The 21,789-nt window shown below is 38.4% G+C and overlaps 1 protein-coding gene across 1 annotated transcript in view; it reads right to left on the bottom strand.

Moving 5' to 3' along the window:
- map1ab (microtubule-associated protein 1Ab) overlaps window positions 1-21,013 on the bottom strand; it is a 52,165-nt gene extending 31,152 nt beyond the window's left edge. The window contains 2 exon segments of the mRNA XM_026365652.1: window positions 16,232-16,327; window positions 20,749-21,013. Coding sequence (XP_026221437.1) covers window positions 16,232-16,327; window positions 20,749-21,013 — 361 coding nt within the window.
- Window positions 21,014-21,789: the final 776 nt, after the last annotated feature.

Genomic DNA, 21,789 nt, shown 5'->3' with positions numbered 1-21,789 from the left:
CAGACAGACGAACAGCGGCGTGCGGTCCGACCAGGGAGGGGCGCACCAGCCTCACACACTGCACCAGCAGTAACTCATTCACTGCCAAGGTGGTGTGGGTGGGTTGAGTGCTTTTGTAGGCAGAAAGAAAGAGAGAGAGAGAGAGAGCGAGCGAGCTCTGTGTGTGTTACGCATCATATCTCACAGCCCTTAATAAAAACATCTGCTGGTAGACAGTCGTCAGTTTTACAATGACAGGACGGTTTTTACAGCGGCCCATTAGGCAGCAGTTTTATATCAAGTCCAGTCACAAACCAAAATAGTAGCTCTACAATTTATGTAGAATACAAATTTAAAATTGTGATATTTTATGAATATTATAGGAGAGTAAAACATAACAAGCCTACAACTTCACCGCTAACTTGATAGTTTGAATTCACCAGACACAAAATTACAGAGACATAAGTGACATGATTAAGTGAAAGGCAAAAAGGGCTAAGTCTTTACATTACTGGTACATAATGAAACCTACCAGAACCAATGCACTAGATAACATGCAGTTAACCCAATAGTGGCACTACAGGAAACACCGGAGAGCCACCAAAATCATCAGGATTCAACATCAGAGGTTTAAGACTATTGAAAACTCATTCCCTGACTAACAATGTAGAGGGGCCCAGGAAAGGACAAGGATAAGGACATCTCTGGGAGGACTCTAGAGGTTCAAAGGCAAAAATGGGGACATCGGTGGACACGTATACAGTAAACACAAGGTTAGTCAGACTGCACTGTGTCCATGCAGAAGAGGGTGAATCTACTTAAACCCATGAGATGCAACACTGAAATGACTGACAGGTGAAGTGAATAACACTGATTATCTCACTTCAATGGCATCTGTCATCAGGCAGCAAGACAACAGTCCCTTCTTGTTGAAGTTCACATATGAAAATATAAAACGTGACCTAAAGAGGCCTGATCATAATGCTGCACGTACTGAGCACGTAACATCCGCCTACAACACTGATAGCTTGTTCAGTTGTTGGCTTAGAGTCACATTACGTGACAACCAGGAGCATCCCAACCTCTCCCACTCTTCAGTATTTTATACCTCTTTCACCATTTTGTATAATAAAAACAGCTTAAATCGTAAAGGTAAATGATGACGATGTCTACTAAAGAGGATTGTGGGGCTCTGTGTTTGCTCTTTTTAGGTATTTGCTTCATGCTTGTTCACTCAGTGGGACGTTTATTAGGTGCAACTAGCTAAGACTGATGCAGTCTAATATAACAATGCTAAACTAAACCCTCTCTTCATGATGTTTTTAGGTTTGAAAGATGCAGTTCGCGGTGGAGGAACACCTCTGCATAAGAGAAGATAATAATAATACACTAAGCTAAGAAGAGGAAAATATTTTCTGTGTTTATTTTAGAAACAAAATAACTTAGAAATAATTAGCCTTCCATACATTAGCTGTAGATGGACAGCTGAGTAATAGATATTGTGCCTGAGACATTTTACTGTGTTAGGCTGGACCATGATCTTTCCCCAACCTTAATCAAGAGCTGTGAGTACCTGGACATGACCATAAAAAAGATAAATAATGCTGCAGTATGAATACTAGATGTTGTACAGACAGACGAGATGATGCATTTGGTACAAAGATTGTCCAGAAACATCTATACAGTAGGTTCTGTATCATGTGGGTGACGTCTGCATCACTAGCCCACCTATATGTTTGATCTAGGAAAACATCTTGGCACAGATGGTGTTCAGTACTACATAAGCTTCTAAATCATTTCTTCTCACAAGTCTGAAGTTTTACCAAACAAACAAAATAAAAAAACACTTGTCTGTCAGCTTTGTGTATGTGATAGATGACAAACAGTTCTGTGAAAGCTTTAATGGTATCCGCCACGGTCTGACGCTTGGCTCTGTCATGACAACAGCACCAGTCCCTGATGTGAATTATCTGTAAACATTTCTCTCTGTCGGTCTGTTATGACTGACATGAAAATTAATTTTCCCACAGGTGTAAAATGAACTTATAAAGCCCGTATGTGCATCTCAGCATGTCTTCGTCTCCCTTGTACTTTGTTCTCAATTGATTACTCTGTCCTTTCCATGCACCACCCTTATCTCTCACAACTCCTTTTCCCAGCATACAGTACATCTCTTTTCCTCTTTTACTTATTTTTCCATTTTCCAATCTTCCTATTCCTCGCTCCCTCCCTTCTCTATCCCTCAGACTGCAGTGATGGCAAGTCGTGGGATCAATATCAAAGCTTTGCATAATTCAACAGCTGCCTCAATAATGTATGACGCAATGAGCCACTTTGGAAAGATGTCTCCCTCCCTCTCTTAGTCTGTGTCTCGCTCTCTCTGTCTCCCTCTGTCTCAGCCAGGTGAAGTCAACAAGCACTATTTGCATTAATGACAAATGTACAGCCTTTAAACAATGAACTGAAAAGACTTTATGTGTGGCCATGTTGGCTTCTGAAAGTCTTAGTTCCATATTGAGCCACTTTGGGCCGTAAACGCTCTTGAAATGTGCTCCTCCTGTTCCTCCGATAAACATAATGACTAAACTAAATGTCACAGAGAGCAACAAAAAACACGATGATTCACCAGGCTGTGCATCCGCCTGTTGAATCATCGCGCCTCACCTCTGCAATCAGCATTGTTGCAAAGAGGATTATTGTGGGCGTGGAAGGATTCATTCAAAATCTAACACTGAGGTAGACTGCTACTGTAGCTGGGACAATGCAACACATTAGTAGTATTACTTGTTATTTTTACAGCATTATTACACGTAATTATACTACACACACACACACATATATATATATATATATATATATATACATATACATATATATATATATCATATATATATATATACATATATAGATATATACATACATATAGATATATATATATATATATACATATATATATATACATACATACTAGATATATATATATATATATAATAATACACACACATATATATATACATATACATATATACACACATATATATATATACATATATACACATATATATATATATATATATATCACATAGATATATATATATATCTATATATTATATATATATATACTAGATATATATATATATATATTCAATATTCTATATCAAGACACACATTATAGATATATATATCTATACACATATATATATATATATATATATATATATATATATATATATATATATATATATACTCTAGTCTATGCAAGCACACTCTCTAATCTGCACTGTGTATTTCTTATTTGTTTCTGTACTATGTAAATTGGACCATGTCGGCACAGCAGTGTGCTTCAAGATGAATAAAGTTGCATCTTATCTCTGATCTTAGAGCCTGGTCTGGATCAAAAGCTGGTTTGCAGAGCACTAACACCAACATCACAGCCACCACTGATCAATCACAGAGCTTATTCATGATTTAGATGGTTCATAAATTTCTCCATTTTAAAGTAAAGGAAATATTAGACAAGTTTTACCTGATAAAGTTGTTTTAGATGTTATCACTCTCACTCCAGGGTTGTGAAAAATATATCAATTTGTCGACAGTTCTTGGTTATATAGGAGGAAGGAATAGGAGTAGACTAAAACCGAATGACAAGACTAAAATATTCTACCATAATAAATACATATCCTTTCTTTTGCCCATATGGTGAGGGCTAGAGTGGAGCCTGAACCATCTCTGAGAGATTACATGGGGGTAGTCCATGATGACGCTGCAGTGTAAGCACCGTTGGATTAGCATTAGTGTACACACATTTGTGGATTCACTCAGGTCCACACTTACACTTGTAAAAACAATCTCCAGTTATCTCATACATAAAGTCAGTGACTACAGAACATACACCAGTCTGTGTATGATTGGATCTACTGTAATCAGATGATATCCTGCACTGCCAGAGAAACATTTTCTATTCTGGACGGTTATGAGGCTTCAGCAGGGAGACTTTAATGCCGGTCTTAAACTTAATGACCACAATTAATCTGAGGTTCTGGCATTAGCATTTTATTAGCAGTCAGGAAGGATGAGGTCCTTGTTCATAGCTCTGTGGATAGAGTAGAGTATATTCTAATTTCAAACTATTCTTTTTATTTTTCTGAATAAATAACTAATACTGACTATAGTGATTTAGATCACTGAACACATTACTAAGCATCTACAAAGTGTCCTTGACATAAGACCCAAGACGTAAATTACTTATCCTACGCTTGTATTTTTTTAGCTTTATCAAAAAAACACCAGAGATAATAAATTTAACTGGATCTTTATTCATGGGACAGATACAGGAAACAACTTCTCCTAATACTCAGTTGATGTTCATAACCAACAGTGAAATAAACCTGCAGAAAGTATTCAAAAGTTGCATTTAGCTTCATCTTTAGCATTAGCATTTGTAGTATGGGAATGATTCTGAATGAAGACTACTACTACTACTTCATGTTAAAACTAGTACTAGAAACACACATGAAACTTTTATGTTCTACTAACCGATGGCAGCTAGCGGCACTCATGAACTTGAGGGAATTTAAACTCCTCACCCCACTTACTGTCTCTGGGCAACAGGGGAGTGTTTTACTAGAAAGCACAAGACAAGACGATGTGTAGAGAAGCGGAAAGAAAAGAGGCGACTAAGCGGGAAAGGCTTTTTCACGACGGTTCAGCTCAGGGGCAGCGAAATGGAAACCGACAGCTCCTCAGATGACATAACAACAGCTGATGGTGCAGGTATTTGTGGAGCAGGTTGTGCTGTGAGTGTTTACAAAGGTTAAAGTGTCTCAGGAGGGAGTCTCTGTGACCTTGGCTTGAATGGACGCATCACCAAATCTCAGTGAGAGGGATGACCCCTCCCTACTCAACTCAACAGCACCAGAAGGGGTAAAAGCACACACACCCCTTTCCCTCCCATCCCTGCTGCGACAAGGTGAGAAAACAGAATTGCTGTGTCATGCTGTAAATCGGAAAACTGTTCTACTGCAAAATTAAAAATGGCGGCTACCTGGACCTGGACTGTAGCACAGCGGGTGGCACACAGCTGGGATGATAATGGGGATCATGAAAACGAGTTCAAGAGATGCAGTTCCCACTGGTCTTACACCATTACAGTACTTAAAGGAGAACTTCACCAGTTTTACACACTTAATAGTCCTGTCAGATTCTCAGGTTTGGCTCTGGAGGCTGTTCTAAATAAAATGAAACGTCTTGGTTACAACACATCCACAGCCGTATAAATCCTGTGTGTGTGTCCAATGTTATAGTTAAATTTAAAACTACTCACACAGAAAACTGAGGGCAGCAGTTCTACGCATTTTTAGCATGAAGCATAATGAACGCCCTCCATAATTAAATGATGCCTAATTGTAAATGCTTTTCTTCAAACTGATTTGCGAGGCTTGTGAGACATGTGAGGTGCAACCAATTTGTAGAATTTGTGAGCTGAATATTCAGTGCAAGTTGAATAACAAGGAAGTTTATGCAATATAAAACCACAACAATCTGGAAATGCAGGAATGAGAAGTGTATTTTCTCGGAGGGGAAACACTAAGGAGATAAAACAGAAAGAGTCGACAAAGTATCCTGGGGAAAAGATTTCCCCGTTTCCCATAACTTCTGCTGCCACTGTGCTCAATCGATTCCTTCAAGGCAATCAAGCAGAGCGTAACAACAGTGAAAATGTCTTCTTCTCGCCATTCAATACAGGAGACAGACACAAAGATTGACACAGGAAGAAATATTGCAGAGACAGGAGGTGATTGGTGAAGAGAAGAGAACCGAAAAAATGGTGCCCTAAACAAGAGGAATGACAACATTATTTTTTTACAGTGCGGCTTTAGAAATTTGTGCAACGTGATAAAGGTCACAGATGAAGGCACCATGTGCAGCTGTATGGGTTGTTCCTCACAATCTATCGTATATATGTTGATTTTTACCCACTGTCACACTCAAACCAAGAGAAAATGAGTGAGAAGATATTTTTAGATATTCTGAGGACAGATACACTAATAATCACCAGCAGGAAGGAGAAAGCCATTCCTGTTTCCCAGTTTTTGCTTCCACTATAGTGCTCTTTTATCTCTCTAACACACACTGATTTGCACATTTTCGAATTTTTATCCTGCATTTCTTACAGCATAACTACAATCCACCTAAAAAGCTTTGTGGCTGCTGTGGAGAGTAGAAGAAATTTCGGCCACCAAGACTTTTCACCTATACCGGTCGAGGCAGATGACCGTTAACTGAGCCTGTTTGCTGGAGGTTTCTCCCCCAGGGGATCCACTGTTTGCCTAGTTCTCAAGTGATCTGTTGGGCTACATGTGTTTCTGTGTCAGCCTTTGTAACAATGTTTAGAAAAGGAACCACCCAAATATCAACATGTAACCACCATTTAAATCTGTAGAGAAATTTCGACTTTTATCAAGTCATTTCATGACTTATCCATCTTCTTATCCACCACAGCAGCAGTAAGTGGAACTGCTCAGCCTAAGCTTATGTCTGCCTCTCTCCCTCACAGTTATCCTACCGTCAAAAAAATAAAAATGGAGGGTGGGGGGTTCTTCTCCCTTTAAAAAACTGAAAAGCAGAAAGACATACAGTAGTAAAGGAATCCTCACTAAACAAACAGGACGAATGGTCATACTTCTGGTGCACAGCAATGTAAGCATGCAGCCAGGGTCATCGACTTCTTCATTTACACCACCAGCAGCCTTAGTGAGAAGATAATGAACCCTGTTATTAAGACCTCAGTCAAGCAGAGTGAATGTTTGGTGTCAGTAGAGATGCTCAATCTTCATATACGACGTTCCCTCTCAAAACTACTATTAGTAATATTCAGTATAAGTCAAATAAGACAAGAGCTCCAGCTGTAAAAAGAAACTAATATGTGTTTCAAAGGTTCAGAGCCACAGTGACCTGGGAGCAATCGTGGAAGAGGAAAATGTCAGGAACAGTAATAATATAGGAACTGAGGAAAGAGATAGAAAGGATTTCATGAAGCAATCAAAGGAAGATACTGCTCCGACTTACAGTGTAAAAATATTGCTTTAAGCCGAAAATGATGACGTGAGAAAGGAGTGCAAGAAATAACACCAATGGGAGCTTATAGGAGAGAGAATTTTGTCTTTACTCCAATTAAATAAGAGTAAGCAGAGGTAGATTTGCAAGAAGGGATAGTACACAATGGGAAGAGGAACAAATGAGGTGCTACTTTATATTAAACCAATTCAACCGCAAGCATTTATACATTCACAGTTTTGATAAGTTCTACATGCAATGCTTTTTTTTTGGAATATTATAGAATGCTGACCATTTTGCAAACGTATTGAAGTTATTTAAGTAAGTTAGTATTATTAAAGTACTAACTTGAAGTAGTGATTAGAAGCTCAAGGCTAATATTTCTGCATAGTTTAAGTGATAACACATTAGTAGACTTATCCAAAGTTACTAGAATTATTCAAGTTGAATAAGTACTTTATGTTAATCTTACTGAATGTATGGTCTGCTGAGTCATAATACACAAATTACCCTTCATTTAATGCTTATATGGGAGTATATAAATACTCTCCAGAGTTTCAGATTTGGGTTTTACATGTTTAGATTGATTTGGATGGATTTATAGTTAGGAGGTATAACAGGGCTGTCTATTGGTGAAAAACTGTTGTGAAGCTGTGAGAAGATGAAAAAGCAATCAGAGGTGATGGTATCAATGTACTGCTGGCCAGGCTGGAACTTGCCAAATAGTACAGAAATGGGCCTTAAAAATTCTGGGACAAAGTTTTATGACCTGATGAGACAAAGATGAACATTTACTGAAGTGACGAAAAGACTAAAGTTAGTAAGGTACCAGCACCACACAGTCGACACCAAGGAAAACTGTTCAGCTCAGTGATCCCAAGATGGTGGAATGAGCTGCCTATCTCTGCACGCTCAGCCACCTCACTTGCAATCTTTAAAAAACTGCTGAAAACAGAACTCTTCCGCATCTTCCTTTGCACTTAAAAAAAAAAAAAAAAAAAAAAAAAAAAAAATTCTACCCTTTCTTTCTAACATCTCTTGAAACAGTAACACTTTTTTGATAGCACTTTGCTTTAATGTTGTTTCTTCTTGACTTAGATTTTGTTTGCTTGCCTTGTTCCTCACTTGTAAGTCGCTTTGGATAAAAGCGTCTGCTAAATGACTAAATGTAAATGTAAATGTAAATGTAAGTTTGGGGAAAAAAAAGCATCTGCTCATTATCTCAAACATACAAACTCATCTGTGAAACACAGTGGAGGTAATGTCGTTGCATGCGCTGCATGGCCTCTTCTGGGACTGGCTCAATAATCTCTCATTGATGATGTAACACATGATGGGGGCAGAAAAAGGAACTCAGAGGGCTTCGGAAACATTTTGTCTGCAAATTTAAAGACGGATGCAACCGAACTGATCAGGAGATCATGAAGGTAAGATTACGAACTAACCCACACTACCAAAGCAAGAAAGGAGTTTTTCACGGGCAAGGTACCTTCTTACGCTTGCTTTTAGAAACACCTTTTAGCCATACTAGCAATTTGTGTTTAGGGATGACAGTGTGGATCTTTTGGTTGTTTGTTCCACCAACCACTTTGATCCAGACAGAAATATCTTGGCTGTCATGACATTTATTGTGCCTTGACAACTAATGACTTTCAATCTCCCAACTTTTTCTCTAGACCCATTTGCACTATGAGGTCTGACAGCCCTCAGATGGTCTAGTCTAAGCCTCAGTCCAGTGCAGACTATTTCTATAGGGTAGCTACAGCTACAGAGGTAGAGTGGGTCATCAGTTAGATCCTCAGCTCCTCCGGTTCACATGCTGGAGTGTCCTTGAGCAAGATATTGCACTCAAAGTGGCCTCAGCACCAAAAATGCCAGCTATAAACTATATCATGTCCACAATTTCCCCAAAAAGGATTAAAAAAGCAATTAAAATGTAATTAAATTAAATGTAGAAATTAGCAATACTAGGAATGGTATTGGTGCCATGCCTCTAGGTATATTTTAAAGAATAGAATCAGCTTCTAAATCTTAGTGCGCTGCTGATGTGAGAGGTTAAGACAATTAACCTGGGGGCCTCGTCCCTCCTGAAGAATGCTCCTCCCTTACCTTGTTACCTGTTAACCATACAAGCAACAACATCATCAGTGATGGGAGTCGGCATGAGCGATTTATCTAACAGTAGCTAAAAAGCAGAACATAAACTTACTAATATGTGATAACTTCTCAGCTGAAGCTTCCTCTTCACTCATAAAATTAGTTTAAGTGTGATTATGTACTGTATGCACCTGCACATTATGCTAATTGTAGTTAATTGTTCTAAACGACCTGAAAACAGATGCTAATGTTATGTAACAGTTAAGTCTGAATCTGTTGTATTCACGCTAAATTAAAATCTTAAAATCAAGACTTGAGCATGGCAAGGACACTAAATATTAACACTGTCACTGTGAGCATGTTGAAATGGCTCTGTGAGTATTTAACTTACAGAGACACCATCACGTCTCCAGACTGTAAGCCCAACATCCAGTTTTAGCCAAAGTACGTCCAATTACTGAACAAGACAAAAACAAACCACTTCTTGTTATTTTAAGCGGGGCATCCTGTCCATCCTCCACCACTGTTCGTTGACTGCAGTCATGATATATTGATAAAGGGCATACAAACTAGTTAACCCTTCATCTTTGACACCTTCAAGGTCTCAGAAACAGCATCCCACTCAGAGAGTGATGGCCATGTTGCTATGACGACAGCTACAAAAAGGACGGTCCCCGGGCTCCAGAGCAAATTGGCTTCACCATCGAATATAAATCTTTAATCACTCTACGTTGCCTCCAAGACAACTCTCACCTCTACCACATCCATGTCACACAGTGCCAAAGAGATAAAACTCGTCTGTGTGTGTGTGTGTGTGTGGGTTAAATATTCTATATCATCATATATCTAGCAGCTATAGCTAACGTTTACTTTACAAATTAAGACTCAACATACAACACTTATGAGAAGGTGATTAAATAAGCTTTGCTATTCTTTGCTTTTCTATTTATTTATTAATTGTGTGCATGTGTCTTTTTATTTCCAGAGGTCACATATTCACACAGCTCACAAGTTTCAGAACAAAGTCTAGTGTTAGCAGTGTCGCTACCTTTTATCTGCAGTAGAGTTATAAAGTGATGTCCTCACTGCAGATCACTCTGGAAGCCTCTTATTAGTCCTTTATAAGCTCCCTGTCTGTCTAAGCCATCTTAAGCAAGGTAGACACTGTACAGGATTCAGCCCAACTTTAGCTGACAATTCGCCCTTACTAATTTTAGAATCAGTACAAATTTCCGCCAGCTAAATTCCAGTTTGAGCAGCACTGTTTTGCAGTTTAAGCTGTTTCAGGGTCCAATTTCCCACACGGCTGGTGTTAAAAGACGCTTTAAACTGCACTGAGCTTGTTTTCATACTTGTATGTTTAAGAACAGACTTAAGAACAGACTGCACTGTTTGTCTTTTCCTGCCTTCAGAGGTTTCATATTTTCCTTTTTGCTCTCTGTGGCATTAGTTCTAAGTTGCACTGCCCTTCTCTCATCTTGTTTGAATCAACTCTATTGGAATTATCAGTTAATAAAACTGTTTGCTCTGTGCCTACAGATCAGGGTGATTTCCACATCGTAGACATTGAACTGATAGCTTCAGGGTGAGCAGAAAAGTCGCAGGTTCTGACCGAGCAGGATCTCTGATTAAAACATGCAGTGCGAGTTTACACAGTGTGAAAGATTAGTAAAAGTAAAAAAAATGCGTCAATAAGGATTTACTAAGCTCAACCTGTATGTGTGTGAGAACTGGAGTCTGTGTGTAGTAGGGAGGATCCAAACTTAATCATTACATCAAGTTTATTCCCACTGACTGTCTTTTTCTTTTCCTTTTCCCTGCACCCACGTCGCCCTCGGTGAAAACTAAGAGAGAGTTAAAAGGAAAAGACAGACGTGATGCTTCACATCTTACTTCAAAGGATTTCTGGACCTTTGGGACAATACAGCCTGTTTCCCATAAACCAATGACTGCTATACTCCCAATTAGCATTCTCTGTGCTTTGTTCAATGTGTTTCATAGAGATCTCAGAGAAGTACCTGCATGTAGCATGTGCTCCCACTATATACTGTAAAGTAGTATGAAAAGTATGTGAACCTTTGTTTTTTTTTGTTGCATTAATTTGTCATAAAATGTGATCTGATCTTCATCTAAGTCAAGAGTATTAACAAATATAATGTGCCTAAAATAATAAAACAAAAAGATTCTGATCTATGATCAAGAATTGTTGATTTACATAAAGCTGGAAAGGGTTATGGAGTGATGTCAAAGACTTTACAAATTCACCCGTCTACAGTATGTAAAACATGTATGTGTTATTATTTTAGGCACATCATATTCGTTCATACGTTTGTCTTAAATGAAGATCAGATCAAGTTTTATGACAAACAAATGCAAAATGAAATTCCTGAAGGTTCATACTTTTTCTTGCCAATGCATCTTTGTAACTCTCATTTCTTCTTACCTGCTTGTTCTAGTTAATACAACTCATCTTGTCATTGGTCTGTAAAGGTATCATCAGGGTCTGTTTAAGACCCAGTGTTATGAAGTACTGTAAAAAATTTCACACCTTATACTATTGTTCTTATTTAAGGTAACACATTCTACTGGAGTGCTGTACTAGTCAACATACAGGAACATACTGTATATTGGATTGTTTTTATTTTATTTTTAGTTCATGGTGCTGAATTGTATCATTGTTTTTACCCAAACTAATAAGGGGAATAACTAATGATGCTTCTTCATCTTTAGTATTGAGGTAACTGAGGCCCAGAGGACCAGAGGACCAGGGCTGAGGCGCATTGATCATTCCCTTCTTCTTTTTTTTTGTACAAAAGACAGATCAATAGCACATCAATGGGTAGAAATCCAATGGCTGCAGTTCAGAAATAGATAATGAGTATAACATTGCTTTGGATTTCCTTTATGGGAAAGACAGCAGCAGCTCTTGCTAACCACTCAAATTCAGTTTCACAGACTGACAATCATATTTAGAAGATAATTAGATAATTAAGAAGTGAATTTCCTAAATATATCAATTTAGACGATACAATAACAATTTAATATACTTTAAGCATTAATAGAGTGATTTACTAGTAATGGTTATTTTTTCACAGCGCCAACCAAAGCCTTCAGCTATTACCAGCTTCTTTATACACAAATTACTTTGAGTTTTGTCCTGTCAGGCCTTTTGAAAACACTCACTTCTGTTCTCATTTAATAGCAAAACTATAAAGTCTTGGACTAATGTGAAGAGACATTTATCTGTTAACTTTTTCACAGCTTCTCCTTGATTCCTCTCAATGGACACCCTCCACTTGTGAATGTATTGTTTTTTGTTGGAAGTTGTCAATTAACTGAATGAAGGGTAAAGTTAATACAAGTATTGGGAGATGTGTGGGTTCTAAATATATACTTTCAGCTCAGGGTTCACTGAAATCAACACCACCTTTGAGCTGCATCATATTACCTGCTAAGAAAATCTGTGTGTCAGTTTAAAATACTACAGGATACTTATTATGATGGCTGCTGAGAAGGTTGTTTGACTATGACAAAGCTTGATTAATTGTTCAAAATGACATTTGCAGTCTCCTGATGTTGATGCTACCATCTCCATTTGTAAATGAACAAAAGCAATTTAATCTGAGCTTGTCAGGGTGGCAGAGTGCAACATTTATCACATTAGCTAGAATTCTGTCATTATATCTGTCACAGTACAGTGTTTTTTAATACTTTACACTTTGGTGGAATAATACTACAGTAAATATTAATAATAAACATGTTTTCTTTCATGTTGTAGTGACACATCACAAGGTCACAGCACAGAAGGTGAATGTACAATTACTGCAGATTACCGTAGCTTTGCATCTGGTCACTGTCAGAAACCTTCAGACAGCAAACCTAATGCCAACAGATACATGACCTATTAGTGTTATTAGTGTTGTTTGTATTTTCAAACAAGCACAAAGGTAGACCATGTGCATCTTTAAATATGCGGTACCAAGACATCATTAAATACTTTATGAATAGAATGTTTCTGTTCTGTCATCATTATAATGTGTGAAGTTGGGAATGTGTGATCCCCAATGTGGTCGGAACAAGTGTTCAGGTGTTCAGTGTACATGTCTGATTTAACTCAAATTTACACACAATCCACCTGGACTCTGGTGGACTTTACCAGAGATATTTATGTTCTAAATGGCCTTAAACCTAATCAAATTCCAACTTTAATCATAAAACCTAACCTACATGCAACTTTCTGTAAGAACTTCCCATAACATCCTCACAACATTGGTTTCAAACTATAATCTCATCATACAAGCATAGAAAGAAACACATACAGTCAACCCGCACAAATAACCAGATGAGGGCTTAGTGAGAGAGGCTGTGAATTGGTGTCAGTGATTTATTCTGATTAACTTTCCACTCTGAACTCACAAAGGTGTGTGTGTGTGTGTGTGTGTGTGTGTGTGTGTGTGTGTGTCTTCATCTAAAATATGCCTGTGCATTCAGTGTTTTATGCACGAGAGCTCAATTCTGTCTTTGGATATAGATTTAAATTTAGTTTTCTAATTTCAAAAATGGCTCCAAGTCATTAAAAAAATCATCCCACCAGTGGTTTTACATGAACAGTTCCAGGAAATTTTCCAAGGTTCTGCAGAGCTTATTTCTTGTATGTTCTTTTGTCTGGTTTGGTCTTTAATTTTACTTTGTTGCTTCAACTTTTGGAGTTATAGAAGGTGAAGGAAGTGCATGATGTGAAAGAAAGAAATCACTTTTTATAATACATTACATTGTATTTTTTAACTTAAGTAAAGAATCTGAATTATTCTGCTCCTTTTTCTGATGCAGTAACTGAAATACTTTAACCATCTGCATGCTGGACATCAACATGGTAAATCTAAATATTTGTTGGCCTACCTAGATAAATTTAGGGTCCTTCTTGCTGTGAGGCGACAGTGCTAACTTCTACTTTATTTAGATACTCAACATTACAACAGTTAATTTCCAAACAGCATAATATGGCTGTGACTCAACAAGTCCCTTCCCAGTTAAAGATAATCATAGAATAGGCCATACATGTTGTTTTATGGGAAATATTGTTTATAGTTTTTACCCCTTACTTTCACAGAGATACCAGCAAAAGCCAGTACTGAAAGGATCGAGTTCCCCTCAGCAGCTTAAGGTCAGTGGACACTGGACAGAACGTACTGATAGTTCACTGTGCTATTTTACATTATAGAACAGTGCCTTTAGAAATCCAATACACCATTTAAAGATCAATATGGCTTCTCTCAAAGCAGCCACAAAATATTAAATGTCAAAATAACAAAAAATTAAAGGAACACTTTTTAACCAGAGTTCAGCATCAGGTCAGTTAAACTTCTGGATATTAATCCGGTCAGTTAAGTAGCAGAAGAGGTTGTCAATGCTTTGGTGTTAATGACTAATTAACTACTACTATGTTTTACAACAGCAGGTGGTTTGCTGTGTCTCTCAGCATAGGAGGAGCAGAGGAGATTCCAGGAGACTCTTGAAAAGCTGGACCGGTATCTGCTCCTTTGTGCAAAAAAGAACAGGAATAACACTGTCAGAGATTTACAAAATGACCTCCAACAGGCCACTTGATTGGCATTTGCCATACATTTGAATAGAAAGGTCTGCCACTGGGCCACTGTGCTTTTCACAGATGAGAACAGGTTCACCCTGAGCACATGAGACAGAAGAAGCCTGGGAGGAGATACCCCTGGTTATCATCTGTTGTCTAATTAGGAGGATAACCCATCTTGTTGTTCCTAACACATCACCCAGATCATATCAGTATAAAGATTTTTTCCACCTTGAAATCTGATGTGTTTTTAAAGTGTTTCTTTAATTTTCATTAGCAGTGTATTACCGTATAATAAAATAAAAAGGACTTTTGCATGTTTGCATCACCCTGTGTTATAAATGTTAATGGTCTCATATGTTACACATGGAGCAGACCTGAGGGGATTCAATAATTAAATGTATGTCTTAAAAGCAGTAAATAAATAAATACATAGGTTTACAGCAGTTGTACACATAAATGAAGGTGACTCACATAAGTAGGGGAGTGTTTCTTTATAAAAGTAACCTATAAGGACAGGCTGGATGACAAGTGGTAACAGGCAGCAGAAAATTCATAGTATTGATTGTTTCACTGTAATCCCTCTGCTTGCTCTGAAGGTTTTTGCTTTGTTTAACAACTGCGCTGAAAAATGCTGTGCCATTTTCTGCTGACTGCTGCTTAGCACTCGACTGTTATAATCTATCCGGTGGTGCTCTCTTTCCCAGTATTTGTGTGTTTGATCTCATCAGACTTCTGCCTGGCAGGTGATTGAAATAATTCTCTATTCAGCATCTTCAGTACGTTCACACACACACACACACAGGCCTAACACTGCAGGACCACAACTCCCTGATCAGTCACCATGGTGATAATACACAGTTCAGTTCTGATGCAATGCAGATGGATAAAATTTCTACTAATTTCAACTCACTGTCAATCTCACTACAATAAAAGAATCCGTATAAAACTGACTATACAGAGAGCACATTTACTACCCCGTTAGTCTGCCTATACTGGTAGTATAAGATACTGGTAGTGCGCCTGTGCTCTGCGAACTTCATGAAAGCATAAAAATTTCTAATATTTTAAAATTTGTTGAATATTATCATGTTGACTGTTATACATCGTTTAAAAATGGTGATTGTCTTTTCAGTAAGTGGCAGAGAACTGTTTTACAGTCACACAGCAGTGAGAGCATCTAACCTGATTTTTGGCCTATACATCCCGGAGTAAATTGGACACATCACATGTTTGCTCTACAATGACGATGTGAAGCATATGTTTTACATAATAAAGACTAAGTACCATTAGTACTATAACTCCAGGAGCCTAACCTGCAGTGAATCTACATTTAGACCAGCTAATGTAGGCAATTAGAATATAAATAAACCACTAATGTGTTAGAGCTTCTATTTTTCATTTCTTGCTGCTTTATCAAAGTTGTTCCATAAAGCCATATCCATCAAGAGGATTTTCAGAATAAGAGACCCTAATTGTACTCTGGATCAAAGAGTGCAATGTCACACTGACCTCTGACCTCGAAGTGGGCGGAGTGACGAGTTATAAACAGCTGCAGCTGCTGATCAAGGTCACAGCACTTCAGGTCGACGTCCCAAGATCGGATTCCTGTCAGGGAGGAAGAGAAAAATAGCTTGAGGTCAAAAACACAACACACTGAAGGACAGAGATGAGTAAAACGTCTTTAACTAGTTTCTGATGAACCTTAGAACATTCACATGCTAGTTATCATGCCAGTAGTCTCCTCACTCTGTTTCTCTGAACTTGAGGTAACCTTTTACCAGATGCTGCTGTAGCATCTTGACTTCCTCCCACATTATCCCCTCCACTCTGTTTGAGCTACAGGGAAGGTCACCAAGTAGAAAACTTTTTCGGTTTAAAATGTCCTGAGACTCACAGAAAAACATTTTTTTACATCAAGAGTAACCTCAAATAAAACTGGTATCATATTATATTAATACTGTACTCCCATAGTATAATATTATATAGTATGATGCGTGTTTGGCTTGTATTCTATTTTTGTAGTTACTTAATTTACTTAACTTACTCAGATTCACAACAACCTGCCTGTATTCAGCTCAAACTTTCAAACTAAATTTTACCTGCACCATCAACTAAAAAAACAATAATTACAGTACGTTTGTATTGTATTTTTTGTACTTCATTAAAAGTGCCAAATAACAACACACACACACTTATCACTCTAGCACCTCTAAATGCAGACTTTCTTATTACTTCAAAAAAAACATAAAATCCATTACACAATTTTCAGCCTCTGTGTCTTATTGGAAACATTTTATTGCACTGGATTCAACCTTTTTATTGTCCTGTATATTAAAGTCCATCTACCCATTTCATGACTTTGATTATTGTCTCATAATTATCTTTGTCTAAGTTTCTTTACTTTACGTTTTTCTTAGACAAATATGTTCTGAATATTAACAGGTCTTTTAGAATCTATGAATATTTCTTAATTGCTAAATGATTTTTCACTGTTGGCCATCACATGCTATACTGTAGTATGCCTTTTATACCTCTTTAGCTCTATTTTACTCTCCATTAACTCCTGAGGGAAATATTTGGGTCTTAGCCACTAAATGCTCCACTGTTTCACCATCCAGTTGCTGACTTTGTCTGTCAGCCATTTTGTGCTGACCAGGTAGATTACAGCAGTTTTTTAAAGCTTCTAAATGCTGCATTGAAACAAGACAATGCTAATGAAAGCAGTGACGTTGTGGGACATAAAACTAAAACTAAAAGAGCTGAAATTGGTCCATAAAGCAAGCAAGTAACATTTTAATTGTCTGTGGATTTCTAACACAAGTGACATCATTTACATAACACATATTGTTTACAACAATATTGACTGGTGCAGCTTTAAGTAAAATATTGGTTTATCCTCCTATTGACTGATATAACTGATATATTGATGAATAAATATAAAATGTCAAATTTTACGTCATGATTTGAACTGGAGGTACTTTTGATGGTCAACCTTTCAATTCTAAAATCATAAAATGTTTCACATCTTATGAGGTAATAACTTGCAACATAAACATAAGAACTAATTCTAAAAATTAATTGGAGCTCAAGAGATCGTTAGAATGACTCAGTAAAGAACTGATCAACATCCTACACACCCACTCGCTGTCTCTCTCTCTCTCTCTCCATCACACAAACACACACTCAGCAGCTTTATCAGATCCTACTGAGCCGCAGTGAGTCAAACTTCAGAGGGAACTTGAGTCAGATCTCATCGAGCAGAACAGAAACCAATGCTCACACCTCTCTCTTCTTATCCACTTGTGGATTATTTCAGCAGCAGCAAGAAATTAGATTATTCTAATTTTTCAAATCCATAGCCCTGTGCTTAAATCTCCTCTTTCACAAAAAGGACTTTGAAGACCTTGTTTGCCCTTAACTGGGGAGAAATGTTCCTACACTGCAGACTGCAGCCTGTCCTCAGATATGCTGTGTCATTGTTATTAACATTTGGTTTCCACTCAGTGGCTAAATGTCTCTTTGCGCTTAAAAATCTCCCAGGTCGCATAATATTGCCTTTGTATCCCAATCCTCACAACAAAACACCTGCCAAACCTACAAACTGAGCCTCATCCCAAGCAAAACATACAGGTTGAAAACAGCTTCAGTTTAAATCATGAGTCTCATTTTTTGTAGCTACTGCAGGTTTGAGCTCTTGCTTTCAAATGGTTCTTTGCTCTAACTGTTGCTGCAGTGATATCTTCTTCAGCTTCAGTAATGAGCTCATTAAACCTCGACACAACAAAATTGGGTGAAAAAGACCCTGCACTCAAAAGCGTAGTTAGAAAAGCAACACAAAGGTGCTTTATCAGTGGATGAGTCAGTCCCAAATGGGGCTAACGTGATGAATTAAACAAAGCAACGCGACGTGCCGAAGATGCAGTGAAATCTTCACTTGTTTGGTTTGCTTGGGGAAACATACAGACTCACTAACAAGTAAGGTAAAGATGCATGTCAGTTTTAAAAATGTTATATAATTTAAATTCTTTGATTGATTAGAAGAATGAACCTCATTTAAAACTCAAAAACGTACTTTAAGGAAATGTTCTTTGTTGCTTTCCACCAAGGGGCAAGATGACAAGGCACACAGTAAATTACAGACTTCTAGTGTCAATCAATGTTTAATAATTTGTGATGTTATAGGATGAATAAATTCACCCTGATGTGTGCATGTCATACATGACCAGAAGCCAAGGGACACTTTCGATTAGTCACATGTAAGTTCACTGTTGATAACCTGCTCTTGACAACAGCAAATTTAATAGTTGGAGTATTTTACAGTTTGTGGTTTAAGGGTAAAATAATTGATTAAAACCCAGTAAGACTGTGTTTGGATTATATTTCTGCATGATGGTGCATCTGGGCACATCAGCATTTATTGTTTAGGACTTGAACAATCCCAAACCTACCCTTTAAATGAAATGTCTTGGTTTGGGGGCTGTCTCAGGAGGTAGATCTGATAATCCACTAATTGCGGGCTAGGTGGTAGAATTCTGTTTCCTATGGTCTCCATGTTAAAGTGTCCTTAGTCAAGACACCAAACACTCAACAAATGATTGGATAAGAGAGTCTGCAAAAGAACTGAATGGCTGAATGTTTGACTTTAGGAGATTAATTAAAGAAAAAAACAGTAGCCATGTCGAACAAAATTAGCAGTTCAGAAAAGGCCAAGTCATTCATTTGATTTGCTTTTAGAGACTAAATAAATATTAAACAAAAAGACTGTCACCTTAACCGTTATATGTAGTTTATGTACTACAAAGATTCCGCCCCATTAAAAGATCTGTAGCCTCTGTTTTGATCACTGCAGTGAGGTTGACTTACAGGCCTACAAAAGGACCCTGCAGCTGACGTGTAATGAGAGTCGATGGCAGGTCATTCGCACTGAGTCACACTTAAAACACCGACCTGTGCTTATGAATCGATGCTGTAATGAGCCGAGAGGGTGCGATACTGAACTCGCCACAGAGCAGCAGAGCTGTCAACTCCCTGATGGTGATAAGGAGGAGGTCAGAGGGGAGGGATGGGGTTGCTATGGCACCGGACTAGCATCTAAAAGAGTCCGGCTGGTCATCTGAACTGAGAAATCGCCACAGAAGAAAATTGCTGACTGCAATATTCATGAATCTGATGACAGCAACATTTCTCACCACCGCACAACAATCTGTTTACATCTCCAAACTTGAGACAGCTCTCGGTGACAGGAACGGCGGCAGCCTGCTGCAATTCATCAAGAGGAGGAGCAGCGTTTCAACTCAGCCGGCACTAAGATATTCAGCTGAGTAACGATGTCCGACTGTGGCAAAAATAAGAGCCGGATAGGAAACTGAAAACTACGTCTTTCCCTTAATAATATCTGTGAAGGAGTCCTGTTCCTGTTGCTGAACACAGCCTGCAGATTTTGTTTGTTTACAGGTTTGAGAGTACATGGCACCCCATGCAGGAATACTCCCACACACACACACACACACACACACACAAACGCGCACGCATTAAAAACACATTTGCCTGCTAAAAATATGAGCTACTAGTTAAATAGCTAACACAGCACACACCGAAACACTGTGCAATTCATGTATCCTCGTTTATCAGATGGACTAATGTCCTTTTAAACTGGAAATGAGTGATTCACATTTTGATTTGATCCATTTATATAAGCTACAGTATTGTGGTTGAGTCACAGAGGGAGGCTGCTCTCTGAAACATCGCTCTGTTAAGGTAAACAGACTCCTGCGACATATATAACTTGACTCTGCAATTTTACAGTCATACAGTACACAGCGGGCAATGCCTGGTGTCCCATGGTGCAATGCTGCAGCAACTGCCTCTACCTACCTATGGATACTATCCTGGGCATTGCGTCAAAACAGTTCTCACCATTTTTAAACATGTTTAACGTGACTTTTCACCTCACAGCTGAACACTGAATCCACCTGACAAACAGATAATAAACACAGATTGACAGCAGCGGCTCCTCCATCACTCACCCCGCTCGATCTGCGCTCTGGCGGCTTCCAGCTGATGCTCCGTGCCGATCTCCCCGATCACTATCAGCATATAGTAGCCGCCCCGGTTGAACGGCACCCCGCGTCGTCTTCTCCCTCCTCCTCGGCGGTACCCTAGTCGCTCCTCGGACCCCGGCTGCGGCGCGCTGAAGTCCTCGTCTTCCTCCACCACCGGGAGCGCACCTCGCACCGGGATCTCCATGGCAACAACCCCTGGAGCCGACGCCGAGGCTGACTCCATCGCCATGACAACTACCGGTGTGAGCCAGGGGAGGCTCTAGTGGGGGGGGGGGGGGGACGATGGGTGAGGAGGAGGCTGAGAGGTGAGAGGGAGGGGAGGGAGGTGAAGACAAGGGACCGAGCGTGGAACTTCTGAGCTTTCAAAATAAGAGCGTGTGGCATTTAAATAACTTTAAATAAACAATGAACCTGCAGGTTGTTTATTCTTAAGATGAGGAGACATTTCAAGAAGTAACATAAGATAAAGATATATCACATAGTTAATATGTTTTAAATGTATGCTCAGGTTATGGGTAGAAAAGTAGCATAAGGTAGTGTTAAGAGGTGGTTAAGAGTCAAAAAACAGAGGATAATGGCTTTGTTACAGCTCAATGTTCAAAAGGAAAATATAATGAAGCAAAAACACAGAATGACGCAAAAAAAAAAAAGGAAACCCAATATCTAAATAAAAAGCAAACTCAATAAGACAATGACAACAAAGATGAAAATAAATTTAGATAGATAAAGATGGTCTATAATAGTCAAGAGTGGAGTGCAGAGCAATAAACAATATAATAAACATGTCGAATTTCTAACAGGAAATATGGTGCATTTGATGGACTAACATCATAACAAGTCGACAACAATCACTGCCACTATCGGCGACAACATTATTATATTCTTAAATAATAATATTCAAATTAAAGGATTCAATCAATACCTTCAAGTTAACTTAATGTAGCATTTATACACATTTGATTTTATTTAGGTAATTTAGGCTTTTAAAGTGTATTTACAGTAGAC

This window comes from Anabas testudineus, chromosome 6 (assembly GCF_900324465.2).
Source record: "Anabas testudineus chromosome 6, fAnaTes1.2, whole genome shotgun sequence".
NCBI classification, from domain to species: domain Eukaryota; kingdom Metazoa; phylum Chordata; class Actinopteri; order Anabantiformes; family Anabantidae; genus Anabas; species Anabas testudineus.
Note: the sequence above shows the minus strand (reverse complement) of the source record. Positions and strands in the feature narration are given on the sequence as shown.